Raw genomic sequence first — 20,104 nt, forward strand, 5'->3', positions numbered from 1 at the left:
ACATCCACCTCCCGCCATCTTTTTGGCCATAACATATGAAACTCTGCGAATCGCAGAGACTGATCGTTTAAGCAATTATAGTGGATACAGCCAGCTTTTCAATAGTTTATGGAAACTGAGGAGTTCCCAAGTGGCCTACAAGAACTCTACTCTTTGTATTTTATCCAGCAAATGCTGCAACCGCTTCTCCTTTTTTCAGCATACCGCCTCACCCAGGTGTTTTTAATAGGGAGTGGCGGGCGAGTGGCTGGTTCAAAGTGGTAAGCATTTCCACCAGAATTTGCCAGTTTCTGGCCCTTGTAAACCCGCCTTGCAGTCCCTGCTCCTCTTAACTCGCTGAGAGATACCGCTCTTGGCAATTGTGTATATTCTTTACACAATGTTGTGAGCTTATTGGGGTTTTGCTAGGGGACAAATACAAACTAACAGGCAGCATGTGTCCACTCCTTGCGGATTTTTCACAGTTTTGATTTCTACCTCTGAGTTTTCCACATTTAAAGCCGGCAGTGCCAAATGTGGGTGTAGCAAGTAGCTCCACCAGTAAGAAGCAAAGACTTTATATTTACATGATGTGTTTAAAAAATCATCGAATTCAATTAAATGCACCTATACATAGGAAAGAAGCATAACATTGTGAAATAGTGGACATTGACACTATGTCGAAAAGTGACCTCATAAAAAAAATTGGAATGGTGCAGCGGTATTGTGCACGTTGGTAGTTCCAGGGACAACTCCTGGTCCAAAAATGACTTGAAAGTGTTCCATTGAAATATTTCACTTATTTATTTATTTTTGCATTTGTACAGCACGCGCAAGCCCTCAGGCATCAGGGCGCTGTGGATAACAGGTTACATGAGACCAATTAGGCAGAAGAGGCGGTTACAGGTTACATTGATGCAGTGGTTACATTGTTGCATATAGTCATAAAAAGTATAAACAGTGCATACATACTGCTGCAAGGGTCCGGAAGTGGTGGGAGGCCAAAGTCATTGGAGTTAATTGAAGAGCCAGGTTTTGAGGGCTTTATGGAAAGCCCAGTATAAGCCTTCTGATCTGAGATTGAGTGGGAGGCAGTTCCATTGCTTAAATGGGAAACTTGAGCCACCTGCTTTGGCACGTTTCAAAGTGGGTTGAACTAGTCTTGCAATTGCGGTTTGGAGAATCTTTGGACAGGTAGGCTGATGCTGATTTGGACAGGTAGGGCAGTGCTGATTTGGACAGGTAGGCTGGTGCTGATTTGGAAATGCATCTGTGGGTAATGGTTAGGGTCTTGAAGAGAATTCTTTCCCGGATAGGGAGCCAGTATGATATGATATGATATGGCATTTGTAATGCGCCTGTACACAAGTGCTTCAAGGCGCGTACACATTGCTGCTGGCAGCTGATATGTGTTCAGTTTTGGGGAGGTTGAGAGCAGCTCTTAGGGCATTATTTTGTATGATTGTGGGATGAGGTGCCGGCAAATAGGACACTACAACATTCTAATCTAGCTCCCACCATGGCGCGAGCGATCGTCAGGCAGCTGCCTGGCGATAGGAAGGGTCTTGAGGCATTAAAGAGTTTTGTGGTGTATATAGCTGAAGAGGCAATGTCGTTGACTTGTCTGGTAAGTTTTAGAGAGGCATCTAGATAGACTCCCAGGGTTTTCAATAAAGATGAGACAGGGACTGGGATGCCATCAATAATGAAGGTTGAGTATTCAGGGTTCAATTTGTTCAGAGCTGTTGGATGTCCTATGAGAAAGAGTTATGTTTTGTCATTGTTCAAGCAGAGGCCGTGGGAGGCGTCCATGCTTGAATAATGGTGAAGGTTGAGTTTAGCGTGGTGGCATCTTCTGAGTAGGTGCCAGTGAGGGGCAGGAGAATTTGGGTATCGTCTGCATAATTTGTATATGCAATATCAAAGGAGTCAAGGAGGACAAAGAGGGGCTTTGTGAAAATGTTGGCGTGTGGGGGAAACGCATGAGCCTTGTAGGACTTTGCAAGTGATTGGTGAAGGTGCTGCGCTAGCATTCTGAGAGAAGACTTTAATTCTTCTACCTTCTAAGAAGGAGGCTATCCATGCTGTTGCTTCTGGTGAGAAGGATGCTGCTTGGGTAAGGTGTCGCCAGAGTATGCTGTGGTCAACTAAGTCAAATGCTGCTGACAAGGGCTAGCAGCAGCAAGAGGTCAAGTTTACCGTTATCCCTGATCTCATCCATTTGATTTTTTTAAATCAAGGAGGGCAGTTTCGGTTCCGTGTACAGTGCGGAAACTGGATTGGCCTATTCCGAGTATCTGGTTTGTTTCTCGGTGTTGCTGAATTTGGACGTATGCTGCTCTGTTTGTTTGTTTGTTTTATTACTTATATTGCGCCCCAGACCCAGGGGTAATCAGGCGCATTTTATAAGACAACTCAAAGCTTAGTTACAGGATCACATGGCAGATAAGCAAACAGGAAACATATAAAGTGATAATATACAAAATATACAGGAATAAACAACAGGCGAAAATGAGGATACATATATTTACAGTCCTAATCAGAAAACTCCTCGGGATTAAATAAGTCTAGGCAGTGGAAGATCTATTGTGTGTCTGCATTTTTGATCCACGTTATGAGGTTGTGTCGGAAAGTGAGGAAGCGTTGATCAGTCTTCAGGGTGGGTGGTAGGGAGTTCCAGAGTTGAGCTGCTTTCACCTGAAAGCTGCAGCCACCAACTTTAGTCAGTTTGACTCTAGGTATAGATATGTTGTTGGAGTTAGCGGATCTGGTGAGTCTTGTTAGTTTTAATCGCATGAATCTCGCAGAGAGGTACTGCGGCACGGCGTTGTTAAGGCATTTGTGGACCAAAGAGGCGACTTTTAGTTGGATTTTCTCCTGAGTAGAAAGCCAGTTATTGGCTCGTCTAAATTCGGTGATTTGGGCTCTCCTGGGAATACTAAGTGCTGCTCTAAGTGCATTGTTCTGCAAAATTTGAATTCTTTTGATGACTTCCTTATTAGCCCCAATATAGAGCGAATTGCAGTAGTCCAGCTTTGATAACACGAGTGCTCTCGCGAGTATGATGCAACTGTTGCTTGATAGGAAGGGTTTGCCTGCTCTTATCAATTTACAGGTGTAGGCGGTTGCAGAAGCTATAGCATTGACCTGCTTGTTGAAAGAGAGGGTGGAGTCCAGGTAGAAACCCAAAGTTTTTACCGCGTGGGCGGTTGTAATTAGGTTGTTGTCAATGTTAAAAGAGGAGTAGTTGGGGCCCAGTTTTTTGAGGGTGGGGGTGTGCCCAGGATGATGATTTCAGTTTTGTCATCATTCAGGCATAGTCCGTGAGTGGCCATCCATGCCTGGATGATGAGATATACCCTGTTCACCAAGGCCAAATCCTCGTCGTAATCCCCTGTAAGTGGTAGGAGAATCTGAGTATCATCTGCATAGTTAGTGTAGGTGATACCAAGTAGGTCCAGATCATCGAAAATGGGCTTAGTGAAGATATTGTAGAGTGTAGGAGAAACACAGGATCCCTGGGGCACACCACATGTGATGGGGATGGGGTCTGCTGCCGCAGTGGTGGAGAAAACTCTCATCGTCCTGTTATTGAGGAAGGATTGGATCCAGTTTGTGGCTTCTTCTGAAAAGTGCGCAGCTATATCCAAGTGTCTACAAAGGACCTTGTGGTCAACAAGGTCAAATGCAGCTGATAAGTCCAGGAGGAGGAGTAAGGCTGCTTTGCCTTGATCCCTTAGCTCATCAATTTGCACCTTTAGGTCTAAGAGGGCCAGTACTTTTAACATGAAGCGGATGGTCGTGATGGGGTGGTAGTTATTGGGGGATGTTGGATCAAGGGTTGTTTTTTTAGGAGCAGTAAGACCCATGCTTCTTTGAGGAATTTATGACTGCTGTGATAAACGGGGCCAAATCTTTGATCAGGGGGGCTAAGCATATGTTGCCTCTGCATTTTGATGGCTTAAGGCTTTTCAGGATGTTTAGGGTGTCTTGGTTGGAGATGGTATTGAATTTGAATAGCGGTGAGTTGCTGGGTGGGTCAGAGTGGATGTCCTCTGGGCCGGTGTTGGTCAAGGTGGGTTGCACTGGTGCAAAGCTTCCTTAACGAGGTTCACTGTGTGCCAAGATGTATATGTGAATTTTCTAGATTCCGGATCAGGGTAAGTCTGAGGAAAGTGCAGCAGTGGTCAGCAAAGGTCTAAGAAAGATCCTGGATGGGAATCAGGACTTTTACAAGACCCCAATCCGGCCTCAAGAATGCCTCATTGCTTTTCCTGGTTCCATCTTCAACATCAGGTGGATTCAGATTGGGCTAAATTATTGGGCTAAATGACCCAGGTAGAATCCGGTGCAGCTTTGCTGAATGGTCCCATGTCATTTCGACACCAGTAATTACTTTGAACTCATTTAATTCGAACTAAAATGAAAATGTTACTTCAATTTATTTTTAAATTGGGGGCCCCTCCATTACCCCCATTCTCCTAAACTACTGTGCCCACCACAAACCCTGCCCCACCTCCTTTTTGACCCATTACCCACAACCCCTTACATGTTTTCAAAGTATTTTCACAGTAATTACATTAAAGTGAATTACTTAGAAGTAATTACTGGCATTGTAACTATGGGATACCCAGGTAAACATATTCTGGATGAACTGGGTGGCGGTGCTGGTGTATGGCATGGTTCGGATGTTGGTTTGCATATTGAGATATATATCATCTGGTGCCGACACTTCTAATGCCATCGCCCCTTGCACTAGTAGCACCGCACAAACATCAATCACAGAACACGGTTCCTGTGCAAAGCGGACCTGAAGCGAAGGTTTAGCAGGAGGGAGATATAAAGGAGAATGAAATGCTCCCACTTGTGAACAGAGCACAAGTACCCTGGGCACTCGTGCCTTGACATTAGACTTTGATCACGCCTATAAGCAGGCGTTTTGCTAGGTCTGGAAAAGATCCGCGGCTATGCTAATGTCAGGACTGTTGGGACTCGGGGCTAGCTAGCCTTTTGGTTGTAGCTCATGAGCTTCTATTTGGGGCTACAACCAAAGGTCCTGGGGCTATAACCCCTTCAGGCCCCGCCGAGCAATGTCTCTGCCTATTAGCATACCTTCTCAAATTCCTGATGGGAGACTGCCAGGATGTGGTGGTTGCTGAACAACTGCTGTACACCTTTTAAGGAGTGCCACTGACTGTTCCTAATTATTTAAGTCAGTAGTGTTCCTTGTATTCATATCAAATGAAAAGATTTTAAGATTATGTTGGCTGTGTACATGGGTAATCGGGGTGTCAGTGAGCACCATTATAACCGCTACCTTGCTAACCACCCCTAGGTGTTGCCTGGCAGAAGTTGAGAATGAGTAGTCGTCTCTCACATTACAGTTAGATTATATGTTGTATGAATTTAATAGCAGTAGATTTGAAGGGTTTTGTGCAGGTGCACAGCTCACACTTCCATCGCTTTCTTCTGGCAAGCAGCCAGTTTGTTTTTTGCTAGTTGAAATGGCAGCAGTACTGACTCAGCGCTTCATCCTTCGGAGGTGGATACATTGACCATTAAAGTGATGCATAACAACTATTAGAACTCTGGACGGGTGAATAACCATTCCCCGTTGGTCAATTTGCAGTCTATACGAGCCGTATGGGCTCAGAGTTTTCTTATAGCCCAGGATTTTCGTACAGCCCGCAAATTTGGCCTATGCTTTTTTTTCCACTCAGAAATTCGAGCACTAACAGTGCTTCATCCCCCTCTAGTGGCCAGGTATAAAATAACATATTCCTGCAACCACCGTCAATTTTTCGTTTGTTACTTTAAATGAATGAAAAGAATAATTTACTATAAATAAGCGTAACATATTTGTATCATGTTATTTTTGATTTGTTTGGCCATGGGTTCCAATAGATTTATAGACCTCGCCCTTGGGCTGTACTGTCGTTATGGGCTCTCATACCTCCTTATAGGTTAGCGGTCTTCAGGGTCCATAAATCCCAGTATAGCCCAAGGGTGAGGTCTATAAAGCTATGTTATCACAGTGCTTCGATTCATGAGGACTCTGGCATTCAGCGATACAGAAAAGCCTAGTGTTATTATTATAGAAGACGGTGAGACTTTTATCCTTTACAGCGAGTGATCATTGCTGTTTTTTTCTTAATTTCCAGAACTCCAATTACACCAAACAGTCCAGGCTCAAACACACTTCCAGCTCCTTCTACCCGAAGCAAAGGCCTGCAGCTCGGGCTACTCGGGATTGCTGCAAGCTTTCCAGGCCTTCCTATTGGACGACTTGAAATCCCGCGGCTTTTGTCAAATTCAGGTATATATGTGTGTGTTAGACAGCCCCCTTCATTCTGCTAAGCAACCTGTGCATGAAGGCGAATTTACCAGTGCTTATAATTACCCAGATTCCAATTTGGACCTGTTACAATGTACGATATTAAACATATTTCCCTTTTCTCTTGTTTTTTTCAAAAGTATATACAGGAAGGAGAAGTTACTGTGCTTAAATTGAGAAAGCACAATGCTCTGTGCAAGTTCTGCTTTGTCTCCTAGGTTAGTCACTGGAATACAGGTTGTAAGGAATAAGTCTCACGAGTCCAAGGGTGTAAGTTACATGTTGCTTCATTCTTCAGAATGGCAAGTTATAGGCTGCATGGCTGAGAGCACCCACTGGACACACATGACATCCAGCTTCCAGGTACCAAATAACTCCACATAAACCTCACCCAGCCCCCTCTGAACATTCCACTCACCACATAACACTGCAGCCATGTCACTCGCTTGCATTTTCACTCTTTCCCCAGGATGCAACATCTCACACACAAATACAGCCACCCGAGGAATACACATGGCTGGATACAGCGCCTCATGCCAACACACATGAGTTAACAGCGGAACAGGGGACACACTGTGACTCTGCACAGGCGAACAAACACATTCCCACCCATCCACACGCCCTCAATGTAAGGAACAGCAGGGCAACTATCAGTGGATAGTGGACCTTCAGAGGGGCAGGATGAGTGTCAGGAAAGATTTGACTTGTTGCTGCTTTCCCACTGTAAAACATGGGGGACCCTCTTCTTTTTTTTATTGTTTTGAACCTTTCCTGACTTTTGATGGTAAGAGAAGCCTTTTTGCTCCATTCACCATGCTTAGCTCATCTGTTTTGGGGGCGCTGATCAGTCCCTGTGGCTATCAGTGCAGGATAACTCTTTTCTCCATCGTAAAGGTATTTTTGTATTTTTCCTGCACAGATCACACTCAGTGAAGTGTGGTAGGGACACTTTGTGCCCCTGTGACTTTATTTTTAGCTAATTTTCGTTTGCATGCAATATGTGGCCAGGATTGGCTGGTAGCACTGGGTGGACGCATGGGGACGAAGAGAGAACCAGATGAGCATGATGTAGACAGACCTCTTGGTTCTCAGGGTGATCCACTCCACAATATAAAGACAGGCTGGCCCCATTCCTCTTCTGATGCTGTCATCCAGAACTGCTAGGCAGGAGATGGACGACATCACTTTGCTAATATTGTGAGTCATTTGATTGGTAGAGGGTGTTCCGGGGTTCCCACCCACAAACGACAAAATGTTGTAGTCGGCTGCTACGTTTTTGGGTGGGTGTGTCAGGTAAAGATTCCAGGTAGATTAATTCATCTTCTTCAGCTAGAGGTTCAGGATAAGGATAAGATACATTGGTGAGAACAACCTCTGGTACACCATCCCAAACAGCTCCAAGGCGCCAACTGACTCCCACGGAAGATTCCCACAAGCCGCTCTACCAGCATTCCAATCGGCATTATACAGCCACGACACTCGAATCAGTACTCATTCCCAGGACGCAACATTGCACATTAAAATGTGGCAGCAGGTCTTCAAGTGTTGCTATATCTAGAAATGATACCAGAGTTTTCCATGGTCTACACCTGAGAGAACCCGTTGAGTGGTTTATTTAAGCCTAGCAGGTGACTGGCTCAGCAAGGGCATGATGCAGTGTCAAGTGACTTAGTGTGTACAAGCAATTGTTCGAAGGTTCAGAGGAATGCCAGAAGTTAGCATGGGCAGCTTCCATCGGCATCAATGGCATTGAGCTCAGCTTTGACGGCAGTCCGACCAGTTTTGAGGGGGCGAAACAGGGAGCCTTATCAGATCTGGTCCTCCAGCTGCTGCCTGAGGGGTCAAGAGGACAGGGTGAGTCCTTTCAGGGTCCACCCTTTCAGGGTCCACTCTCCTAGTCCTGAGAGGTTCTGGTGCATAATGGAAGGTCCTGGTTCACAGCAAGAATCACTCCCATGTGCCCTGGGAGTGGCTAGGGGGAAGCACTCTCTTCTGCCTTGGACTGCTCCTTCACCTCAGTGGTTGAGGGCTTTGGAAATTGCAACTCTCCCAAAAGGGGTCAAATGAATCCTTCTCAGGTGTTGTATCTGAGTCAATCAAATAAGTGGTGGGAGACCCCTTCTTTTAAAGGTACAAGTGCACAAGCGATTGGACTAAAGCTAGCCTGTGTAATCCCTGTACTTGAAAGAAGTGGACTTTGCCCTTCTGACATGACACCCACAATGGTTTGTTACAGAGGATGTGGAACGGACAGGAAGGAGAGAGAAAGAGAGAAACAAGATGTTGGAAGTCTTTCTCCATCGTACAGAGTCCTCCTATAAATCTAATCCCATCCCCTTCCTTTCTCTCTAGGATCAAAGCCCTTTAGAAATGCAGCACCCTAGTGTTAGGCTGTAGAGCATGCATTGCAAATCAGGATACTGATGCAGCAGGACACAGATACACACTATGCTTTTGGCATGAAGCTTATGAAAGGGGAATCTGATCAGCAGATTTTCCTCTCAGACTGAATTACCTGCATGATTTTTTAAAAATGTATTATATATGGTTGCAATAACCTTTACAATAAATTATTTACAAATAATTACAATTCAATAGCAATGATGTAATGAAATTAGAATTACATAGACAATAGCTGACTTACAAGTCATTACAATTCAATTTCAATAATTTCATAACATTTAAAATAGCATAAGCCACTGTGTTTGATTGACTATTAATTAACTATGTCCAAAATGCTTCACCATCTAAAAGTTCTTGTCTATAAACAAATTTTCTAAAAATCAACAATCTCTTAAAACCAATTGCAGGACACATAATTAAAAGAAGTCTTAAAGTTTCAACACTATCAACATTCTTACAAAATCTAAAAAAACCACGCTTCCAGATAAGAATTTTCTTGTTACCAACAACTCATGTGTGGGCAGAATATTGAGCTGAAACCTTAAAAAATCCAGTTGACCCTTTTTATTTGGGAAGAGACACATGTACTCAGGCAAAACTCCAACCTTCTTATGTTCATAAACTAACTGTTTCAATGAGCTGTATTTGTGCATCAATTCAATCAGTTTTCTCCAATCGTCTGTAAATATAGCTTTTTTGATATCCATGAACCTATTGCTCAATTCATTGAGAGCGAAACCCAGATCTTCCGATATTTTTGAACAGGCTTCAAGATAAACTGCATCATACAGTTTGGTCTTTTTCTGCAAGATAATTCATGTGTTCATAAAAAGAATTCTTAACTGGATTAAAACATGTATATACTAAAAACCATCATTTTGCACTGAAAGACATAGAATATAAACCCAATATATATCTGATAAAAGCAAAGTCGCGCCTTGAAACACTTGTGTATAGGCGCGTTACAAATACCATATCATATCATATCATATCAATAGGCACACAGTTAGGAAGGTTCAAGGTATTCCTCCACATTAGAGCTTCCTAAGATTCAAATTTATCCAGTATCCATACAGACATACTCTCAATCCCATATAACATTTTAGGGATAACTCTGCCCTCATAGTACTTTATAGCCGGAAGGATGGAGAATTGTCCATATCTATTGTCAATCTTCTTCATTTGTCTTCCTAAACTATCTATTTTAACTTTTAAAAATTCCATATTTTTTAGTTTTGCTGACGTGTTAAAAATAGGGAATCCAAAATAGATTAGTTTGTCAGTGCAATTTACTGTTTCTTGATTTAAAAACCAGGAGTACATTAACTGTTTTCTTATGGTACGAGAAGTTAATAATTTAGTTTACATTAATTGAAACTTAAGAAATTCTTTTTTTAAAACAGACCAAAACCATTCATCAAGCCCTGTAGGCCACATGCAATACAGTCAATTAGCATGATGCCATCAGCATATAACATACAGCACTATTTGAATTTATCAATTTTAGGGGATGCAAAAGCAGCATAAATAATGTCATCCTCTAAATCCGATATATATATATATATATACAAATTGAAAGACATGGGGTGAGGAGACATCTTTGCCCTAGCCCTATATCTGTACAAATCTTGACTATCTATCTAATTCTATATTGGTATTACTATGCAATCCCACTATCACCATCAGCACGTCTTCCAAAAATTCTCCATCCATCTAGATAGTTTTAACTATAACAGGTTCCGATTTACTGTTTCAAAAGCCCTGCTTACATCTATGGATGCGATATTTACTTGTTCATAATTCTTGTTCCATGCTAGGTCCTGCAACAACCTAATCATGAAGCCATTGTTGGTGGTGTGTTTGGAAAGCCTACCTGTGATTTTTTTGTTCTGCTGTTTAAAGGGCCCATTTCTCTAGATGTTGCAAAAGTACAGCAGTAAATACTTTTTTGACCTGCATCCATTAACATCAGAGGCCTATAGTTAGCAGAGCCCATATTCTCTTCTTTCTTTAGATAGGGAGTACTATAGAGGTCTGCCAAGATATTGGTGTAGATTATGTGATGATAAGATGTGAAATAAAATGGGACAGAATATTACCCAATAATTCGGGGGATTTCTTAAAAACCATATTACTCATCCCTTTTGGTCCAGGGCCTCCAGATGAACTAGATCTGTTTATAGCCATAGGAATAGGCTCATAGGACATCATTTCTTCCAAGTTCTTAATATTATGATCAACATATGGAGGAGGATGTGTAGTCACAGAAGACTTTGTATATATGCTTTCAAAGTGAGCAATCCAAAATGCTTCCAATATTAGATTTTGTTTGATTACCGCTTGGGAGTCATTGAAGCCTTTGACAACCTGCCAAAAATGAGCAGTGTTTTTTGGCCTAGTAACTTCAAAACATATTCTGCATAATTCTGATACATAATGCTACGATGACTAACAATCCAGAGTTTGAAATTACTTTTTTCCATTTTATTCGCTTTCGTCTTGGCTTCCATATCGATTGTACTCTTTTTATTTGATCTTAATACCATTCTCAATACCCATTTCTGTACTACCAAAACTCTATCATATTGATGAGTATGTTTCGTGACACTCTGTTTGTTTCCCTCAAAAGCATGCCTCCCATTCATCATTTATTGCAATTTTTCCCCTAGATTATCGTGAAACCCGCTCTCATTAAACGTTTTAATTTTCTACTCATAGATATTCATACTCCAATCTTGGGCAATTTTTTCATAAATCCATTTTTAAGAGAACAGGGTATGCTAACTTTATTTTGCCCTTGATTAATTATGAGTGGAACACTAACCATCTTTTCCCTATCAGATAGTAGCATGTTAAAGATGCCGTTATCATATTGTGGTCACTGAGCGTGGTTACAACTAAGTCAAATCTAAAACTTCCTTCATATAGAGACTGATTCACGGAGATAGAATCTAGGGTAGCTCCCTTAACATTTTTCCAAGTGTGTATTAAAGGGGCACCATCATTCGATGTCTCATTTAGCATCCTCAATCCCAAGGATTTTAATAAGTGACACCATCTAATCCCATTTCCAACTTCTGGCTTTGAGTCGTGTGCTATTAATAATTCATCATTACTATCTGGTTTAACTAGATCTATGCACATAACCTTAAAATCTCCCCCAATGATAATTTGCCCTTTTGGGTTAATGTTTGCCATTTATACAAAAAATCTCCAACTTCATCAAAAAAAGTATTCAAGTCACAGGGCCTCATTATGACCCTGGTGCCCCCGAAATGAAGGGGGCCGGTACAACACCAGCCCCCTTCATTCCGGGAGCGCTGATTACAAGCTTCCCATCGCGGGACCTGGATTGCATGCCTGGTAAAACCAGGCGTGCTTTCCGGGTCCCGCGAAGGGAAGAGGGAGGCAATAACGGGCCAGATGTAATCTGCCCGTTATTACCTCCCTCCCCATTCCCATTGAGCCCTATGGGGGCACAAATGGGAATGGGGATGGGTTCCTGCATGGAGGAATTACCGGGTCCTCCTATCTCGGAGTAACCCGGTAAGTCCCCATTGCAGGAACCTGGTAATGGAGCCCGGAATGGAGGCAGCCATGGAGCTCATAGCTCATAGCTCCATGGCTGCCTCCATTCTCATAATGAGGCCCACAGATTCCTTCATGCCAGTATATATTCACAGTAAGACAGCATATTGTAGCATTTCCCTTCTCTAATTTGAGTGTAACAGAGAGGGCTCCACTTTGTATGGCTCCCTCTGTAATTTATTTGCTAGAGAGATGATATTTAATGGCAATCAAAGTGCGCCCGCAGGTCTTCCCTTTGCACCTTTAGTTGGAGCCTGAATGATAACCCTATAACCCATCAAACACTGGGCAGTCAATAAACCAAGATTCCTGAATTAAAATGATATTATAGTTCTTGAGATAATTGCCCAACTCAAATTAATAAATAGTTCAGAGTTACCACTTGTGTTCCAACTTATTAAATTCAAGTAGTTACTAGGTAAAGGTCTGTAAAAGACTTTCATTTTGAACATTTACGGAAGCAGCCATCAATAATCAATCTGCCATTTTACATTCTGAACAGTGGGTTGGGGAGACAGTTTAATATATTGTTCTTGTTCCTTGTCCTTACTAATTGTCACTACAATCTCTACTGATATGGAGTTCTGTGTAGTAGCACCAATTGGATTATCATTTTTGGCCATAAACACCCCCCCCCCCCCGGTCTCGCTCTGAGATATCAGGGCATTATAAAGCTTTAAGCTATGTGCTTGTCCATTAAATCATACACTATCTTTAATACCATTTCCAATGTCATGATCTCCACCCTTCCATCTTTCACAAATTCAATCCTTTCTATATCTCTACTTACAATAGCCTTTAAGGCTGGAATTGCAGAGAACAGAGCCAGTATATTTCTTCTATTCATAGGAAAGCAACCTACATTTTTCCCCACATGTTAGACCAATACTTTGCTTTTACTAGCTCCAGCAAGGCTAATATCAATGTTCTTCGATCTCAGTTTATGCCCATCTTTGTCAGAGGTGGCTCTACTTCATTTTGTTATACTTTGTTCTACATCCGCAGACCAAGCACCTCTTAAACAACTTATTGTCTTCTCTCTGATAGTAACCATTGATTCCTTCACAGTGGGATTTCTATGACTACTTGGCAGTTCATCAACATTTGCATTCCCTTAATTCCCATTGAATTTAACTAATCCCGATATTCTTTTATCCAATTTACACCAAGACTGTCAGTTTAAGTAGAGGGTAATGAAAGTAAAGCCTGGTTATTCTCTTGAACAGAGATTAATCTTTTATCAGCTGCACAACCAAGCCCCCCGATCTTTCTTTTTCTATACCTACGTCCGATATTTGAGGCTTAGCATTTTTTGTCAATCAAAACCTTATGTTGGTCATATTGGCTTTTCAAAATGAGAGCCAATCCTAACTTCAGTTTGTCTCCTAGTTTTTGGCACCTGTTGTATCACTTCCTTTTCGGTTGACATGATAGAATAATTCTCCAGCTTGTTATTAACTTCAGCCTGGTCTATGAATTGACAGGTTGTATATTCAATAAGGGTTTTAGTTTCATTCTGAATAGGTAGAAAGTGCAGAAACATTAATGATTACATTTTATTGTTTTTTTTGGGCTTTCAAATGCTTGTTTTTTTCAGATGTTTTCCACCCCCATCGTCCTTAACCAGAAGTCATTGCTGCTTATGTGGTCCATTCTATGGACAAAGTCTGCATAGCATGTTGAATAGACTTTTAGCATAGCAGGACATTTAGTTAGGACATGTTTGCCAGTTTCGGTCTTAGATCTGTTCGTACACAGTCGACAAGAGCGTTCAGATATAGTGAGATTGCTCATAATCCCGCTAGTGGCCAGTACCGGAAGCTGGCCAATCCTTAGTAAGAGAATAAATCGTCTCAGACGCGGTGAAGGGCAGAGAGACAAGTATGGCAATGGCTTCTTAAAGGTGTATCTCATATGCTGGACAAATTTGTAGCGTTTCAGATCTTCCAGATGTGCAAAATTGTTAATCCAGTCGTTCAATTCCGATTTCTTAGATAATGCTCGGAGTGAAGAAGCTGTCTCCCCACCTGGTCTTTGGGTCCAACCAATCTTCTCCAGGTAGCCATCCATACGTTTTTTCATGAATGGAAATGAAGAGGACTTATTAATTTCGCTGTACATAGCAGCCAGCAAGAGGTTATCTGCATACAATCTAATTTTTAAATACAGTTCAGCCCTTTTTCTAAGCACCTGAGATTTCCACGAGATGAGACCCAGTTCTAGTCTAAGGATGGACATGGGTATGCATGTCGGGAGTCCAAGTATTTTCTTCCAATATTTGCCCTCGAGTATCTGCAGCCACCCCAGGTCTATCAGTTGTAAGGCTTCTAGGCCTTAGGTTATCATTGGTGCTAAAACCTGCAGATATAATTGACGTGCCGCCCAGATGGTGTACCCACAATGAGAAGTAGAAAAACGAAATATCAGGGCTGTAACTTGGGCCGCTCGAGTGATTCTAGCCTTATTACACATAGTATATTGACCCTTGGGCTCAATCTCAATGCCCAGATATCTGGCCTCGGCTGACCTACGGAGTCGGCTAATTGTGTGGTCCATGATGACCTAGTCATCAGCATATGCTAGGACCAAACAGTGGGTAGTGCCTATCTTAGGGGGACAATTATGCTCTACTGCTAATACTTTGGGTATATCGTGGACAAACAAATTATATAATATTGGTGCCGTCACACATCCTTGTTTTACGCCACGATTTTGTCCAATCTTATTAATCATGTTCCCCTTTGAATCTAGCTTCAGGGAGACTGCAGTGTTGTAATGTAGCAGTCTAAGGTAGTATAATATTCCTTTGGGGCAACCCAGGTTCTCAAGTTTGGACCACAGAAGTTCTCTTGGGACCAGGTCAAAGGCAGCCTTGAAATCAATGAATAATGCATATAGGGGCGTATTGCCTGGTGTTCTGGCTTTATTTCGAAGTATGTCCATTACAACCAAGTTGTGTACTGTAGAATATCCACCCCTAAAGACGCATTGGAAATGGTCTAGAATCTTCTCTCTGTCTGCCCATATTTGTAATTCATGTAGTAGGTACGCCACAAATAGTTTGCCCGTTCAGTCCAGCATGGACAGTAATCGATAACTGGAAGGGTCCGACCGATCTCCCCTCTTATAAATCAGGACCAGGGTTGCTGTCTGCCAAGATTCCGGAATACGCCCGTCATTCAGGATCTTATCAAATAATATCTTCAGGACTTCTGCCCAAAATTCCGGATTGCTCTTTAGTACAACATTTGCCAGGCCTTTGGGACCAGGAACTCTCAATGATTTGAGCTTTTTTATCCTGGCAATCAGTGATTCGACTGTCACCTTAAAAGGGAGAGTAGGTCGGCCCAAAATTATCATCTCCTGGGTCTGTCCAGGGGCAATGTAGTTGCAGCTTCTCAGAAATTCCTCCCACTGGGCTATGCCAATAGGATTAGAGAGGGAACTACTGGTGTCACCCCTCGCCTTACTCAGCAGTCCCCATATAGACCGGGAGTTCCCTGTGCAAAGTGTTTGAACCATCATTTGCCATTTAAGTAATTTGGCTGCATAGCGTTTCTACCTGAGCCATGTTCTAAAAGCGTTTTTTCGCTTCTTACTTGAAGTCTGGTAACTGTTCCATTAGTCTTTGCAAAGCTTCTTGAGTTCTGCTCTTAATATTCTTTTGGCGTCTCTGATTTCAACGTCAAAGACATTAGTAGATTTAACTTCCGGGGCCAGCATATTTGATTTGACAGTAGCGTAACTATACGAGAATGATGTAATCCATTCTTCAATCTCGTTGCTAGTCATAGCAAGAAGCTCATTGCGACCCATACTTGTCTTATCAATCATGGATTCTACTGCTTTCCTGATGTTTTTGTCAGACCAATGGATTTTTGAGGAAGCATGTTCATCCTCAATTCACCAATTGGCTTGGTCCGAAAGTGGTGTGCCATGTAATTGAATGTAAATGTAAGTGTGGCATGGTCGCTCCAATCATTGTCATTGATCTTCATATCAGTGACCCAAATGGCCAATGCAGGACTTACAAAAATGTAGTCCAGTCTACTTCTGGATTTGGAATTACTCCATGTTGTTTGTCCTGGGTAGTCACTGCTGGTTCTGCTATGTAGGATTTCAAAGTTCCATGAGTTAAGGAAGTTGAGCCATAGTAATCCCTCAGAATTTGCACCTGCGTGCCACATCTTGCCTATGGTCTTCAGCGAGGGATAATTAATTCTACCCACATCTCCCACTAAATGACAGTTGAAATCGCCAGCGATTATTACCAGATTTTTCCTTACATCTATCATCCAATCAATCATCAGATTGTGGCAGGCTTCCTGAATTAGGTCTATGTAGGAAGATTCAGGAGGATTGTAGCAATTAATCAATAACATTTTGTCCACTGTGTCTTTACCGGGGAGTTCTAGCTCAACTGCTAGCACAAATTCATCCATGTAGGTATGGATACGAGTAGAGCTTAATGGATGTAAGATTCCAATGAGTAGTCCCCCATATGGTCTTCCCCTCTGCCCCTTTTTGGCTAATTCCTGATGGATGGTATAACCATTTAGCAGGGCCCGCGAGGTAAGCCACGTCTCCCGGAGGCATATGCAGGTATGCCCTGCTAACAAGGGGATAGAGCCATCCGCGGATAATAAATGGCTAAAGCCCCGACATTTCCATGAGTCTAGGCTTTGATCTCATTGTCTTAATGATAGTGCTGGTAAAGACTGCGCAAGCCACTTAAGAACATTCTGTACATCTGCCATCTGTACTGAGTTGCCTTTCGGTAACTGTGGTGTCGTGGTTTCTTCAGTTTTTGTGCTCAACGTCTGCATCGGCCATAGCGGACCAATCATGTTAGGATCAGCGTCCACTTCAATGTCTGCTTCCCTCAGACTGATTTTAAAGTTATGTATCAAATTAGCTGTTGCTAAAAATGTACCATTTATTGCCGATGTGTTATAGTTCCTTGCTTTCAGTGGTTCGACAAATTCGAAATCCTCAGATCTCAGCACTCTTAGTTGGGGAATGGAGTGTAACATGGTCATCAGTGCTGATCTGGTGATCCAGTCATGGTCGCTAGTTTGGTACAAGTTTTTGATGAAGCAAGTTCTTCCGCCTTGGGGCAGTGTAATGTTACCAATGTCCTCAAATGGCAATGTTGCTGGCGGTATAGGTTCAATGTCTGGTTGAGATGAGATGACTGGTTCAGTGTTTGTAATATTCAGAGCTGGATTCGCATCCTGCTCGCTTAAACAAAGTGATGGCTCCGGGTCCCCCACATCTACTGGATAAGAGGTGTTGCTCTTATCGAGAATGAGCCAACTGGTCAACTTGTCCTCTTTGCCTGCAGTGCGTTTACGGGCCTGTGCTGCTTTCCGTTTCGCTTTTCTCTGTCCCTTTTTGGGCGTACTACCTTCAGTGGGTCTGGAAATTTCCTCTTCCTGCTCTGCTGTGTTAGGTAATGTTATAGTCACAGTTTGGCATTTTTTCCTTCCCGTCACTCTTTTGGCCATTCGTCGCTGTTTGCGTGAGAAATAGACATCCAAGTTTGTAGTATTTGAGTCAAGATCCGCTGTTTCCAGGCAATCAGGGAGCGTGGTGTTCCCTTCCTTCAGCACAGGCTCCAGATTACTGTTACTCACTGTATTTCCTGCCGACAAGGTAAGGGTAACATCCAGTATCTTCCTGCACATCTTTAGCAATATATTTAATGCAAATTGTAAAGATGTGACTGAGGCTTGCAGATCCCCCAGGGTCGTGCAGCTTTCCTCTTGTTTTCTGCTGCTGTCTGGTTCCGATGACTCCAAATGCGCGTCCAAGTCCGGGAAGCGGATAGTCTATTGTATATTTCACGTTGTAAGTCCATAGGCAGGTGTTGATAGCTATCGACCTGGTTGCCAACATTGCTTCCTGGTAAGGGGGTCATGGATCTCTGCATCGATAAGCAGAGATCCAGCAATGAATTATTATCGATTGTGCTTTCCCCTAAGCCCTCAGTGGTGTTAATCATACTGTGGCTGCTGGTCTCTTTCTCCACAGGTGGGAATGGAATTATTGTGTTTGAGGTGCCAGGGATCGGAAAAAATCGGTGATAGCGCCTTTTTCTACCGGTACAGGTTTAGTACCCTTACTTCTGTTCGTATTAGATGTGGGAGTCCTGCCCTTCTGATTGCGAAGATTGTACCTCGTAGCAGAACACTTCTTAACTGTAAGCATTATATGACTTGCTGCACCACTCTATAAGATGGTCTCCCGAGAATGAAGGGTGTTAGGTTGAAAAGAAGTCTTGCAATCAGTTAGTTAGTGTGGCCACTGGCCCAGGTGAGGCCTAGCAGTGATAGTAATGGGGATCTGTTCGCTTTTGTCACTGTAGGCAATTTAAGCAGTTGGACTACTTATCGCTCATACTCTGATTTAAAAGCGCCTAGCTGCCAGGCGTCAGGATCAAAGTGATGTCCACAATCTACCAGATGCTCATATCATGTGCTTATTGCTATAACAAACAAGCCATGCCTTGTGCGTAGCGCTGGGATCAAGGCGTTGCCCACAGTCTCCCAGGTAAGGCAGGTAAAGCAGTCAAGTAGAACCAGTGACTTTTAGGCCACTCCCGCTCCTTCCGCTCCTGCTCTTATTGCGCTGTAGTTGTAGGCATTGTGCTGCTCTTACAAGAGCCAGAGGAGCCGGGGAAGGAAGTGGGAGGGGCTGGAAACAAATCAGTGGGGCGTGAGTACCGTGGAGAAAAAACACGGCAAAACTCGGCGAGGGGTAAGGGGGGGGCACTCTCTAGTCACGTCTCCAGTGTAAGGATGCTAAATTATTAGTGCTTCCAAGAGGTGGATGTCAACTCCCCAAGCCAGATAAACAGGGTGCTCAGTGGCACTACCGCCGCCCCTCACCTCGCCTCACCTTGCCTCCTTTGGACCCTGCCGCCAGGGGAAAGAGCTTCCTAGTAACTTGCTCAGTTGGATGGGTAGACGGCTCAGTTGGATAGATGGCGCCGCTTCCTCTCCAGGACGGCTCCAGGACAGCTCCAGGGACAGCGGCTCCCGCGAGTATCGCTCCACCTCCACCTCCGGATCCGAATCTGCTAGAGGAAAGCACCCGAGATGCTTGGCGCGTAACGTGTAATCGTCAAGCCGCACCAGCGTTGTCAACACTGTTTCAGACGCAGTGTGAGCAGTGGCCGCTTCCGACGAACAGTTCGACGAACATAAACAACAGTTTATGTATTACATCCTCAATTTTTTCATATAAGTGCACAAATTCAGTTAATACATAAATCACTCAAATAATTGCTGAAGCATTCTGGTCTTGGTTTCATTTTGGTCTTAATAAGGTAGAAAGATTTCTCATTCTGGACAATACAGATTCATCGTATGACTCTTCGCTCTCCGAATATGTGGTGTCCTTTTGTTGAAAAATGGGATGGATGTCTAAATAGCCATCAATTACTCAATCCTCAGTGTTACTGTTATTAAATTGCCATAAAGTCAATGTCATGAGATTTAACACAATTAGGATTAATAACAACATTGCCTTTTTCAGCCTGTGCGTGTGGTTTATTTGTTTTGTGTGTGGGTGCAACAAAGTTATTTTTGTTGCAATTTTATTTTTAAGACTTTCTTAAAGGAGTCTGAGTATCACTAAACTCAGAATTATGTGGGGGGGCAAATGTAAAGCTCTACCTCTTGTGCTCTCAAGTTGGATGACCATCTTAGCAATTGTAGCGTCACTCATTCGTTTGTTTTGCTCTGCTTCTCAGATTTTACAATCAGTTAAATAGTATCTTATCCACTCTCCTATGCT

At 42.9% G+C, this 20,104-nt stretch overlaps 1 protein-coding gene across 1 annotated transcript in view; it reads left to right on the top strand.

Annotated features, from left to right (window-relative positions):
* The window catches only part of TG (thyroglobulin), a 1,030,738-nt gene that overhangs the window by 172,924 nt on the left and 837,710 nt on the right, over positions 1 to 20,104 (top strand). Inside the window, exon 18 of the mRNA XM_069622147.1 lies at positions 6,141 to 6,295. Within this exon, the coding sequence (XP_069478248.1) occupies positions 6,141 to 6,295 (155 nt within the window). The remainder of the gene's footprint in view (positions 1 to 6,140; positions 6,296 to 20,104) is intronic.

The sequence above is a fragment of the Ambystoma mexicanum genome, chromosome 5q (genome assembly GCF_040938575.1).
Source record: "Ambystoma mexicanum isolate Mex_15411 chromosome 5q, UKY_AmexF1_1, whole genome shotgun sequence".
NCBI classification, from domain to species: domain Eukaryota; kingdom Metazoa; phylum Chordata; class Amphibia; order Caudata; family Ambystomatidae; genus Ambystoma; species Ambystoma mexicanum.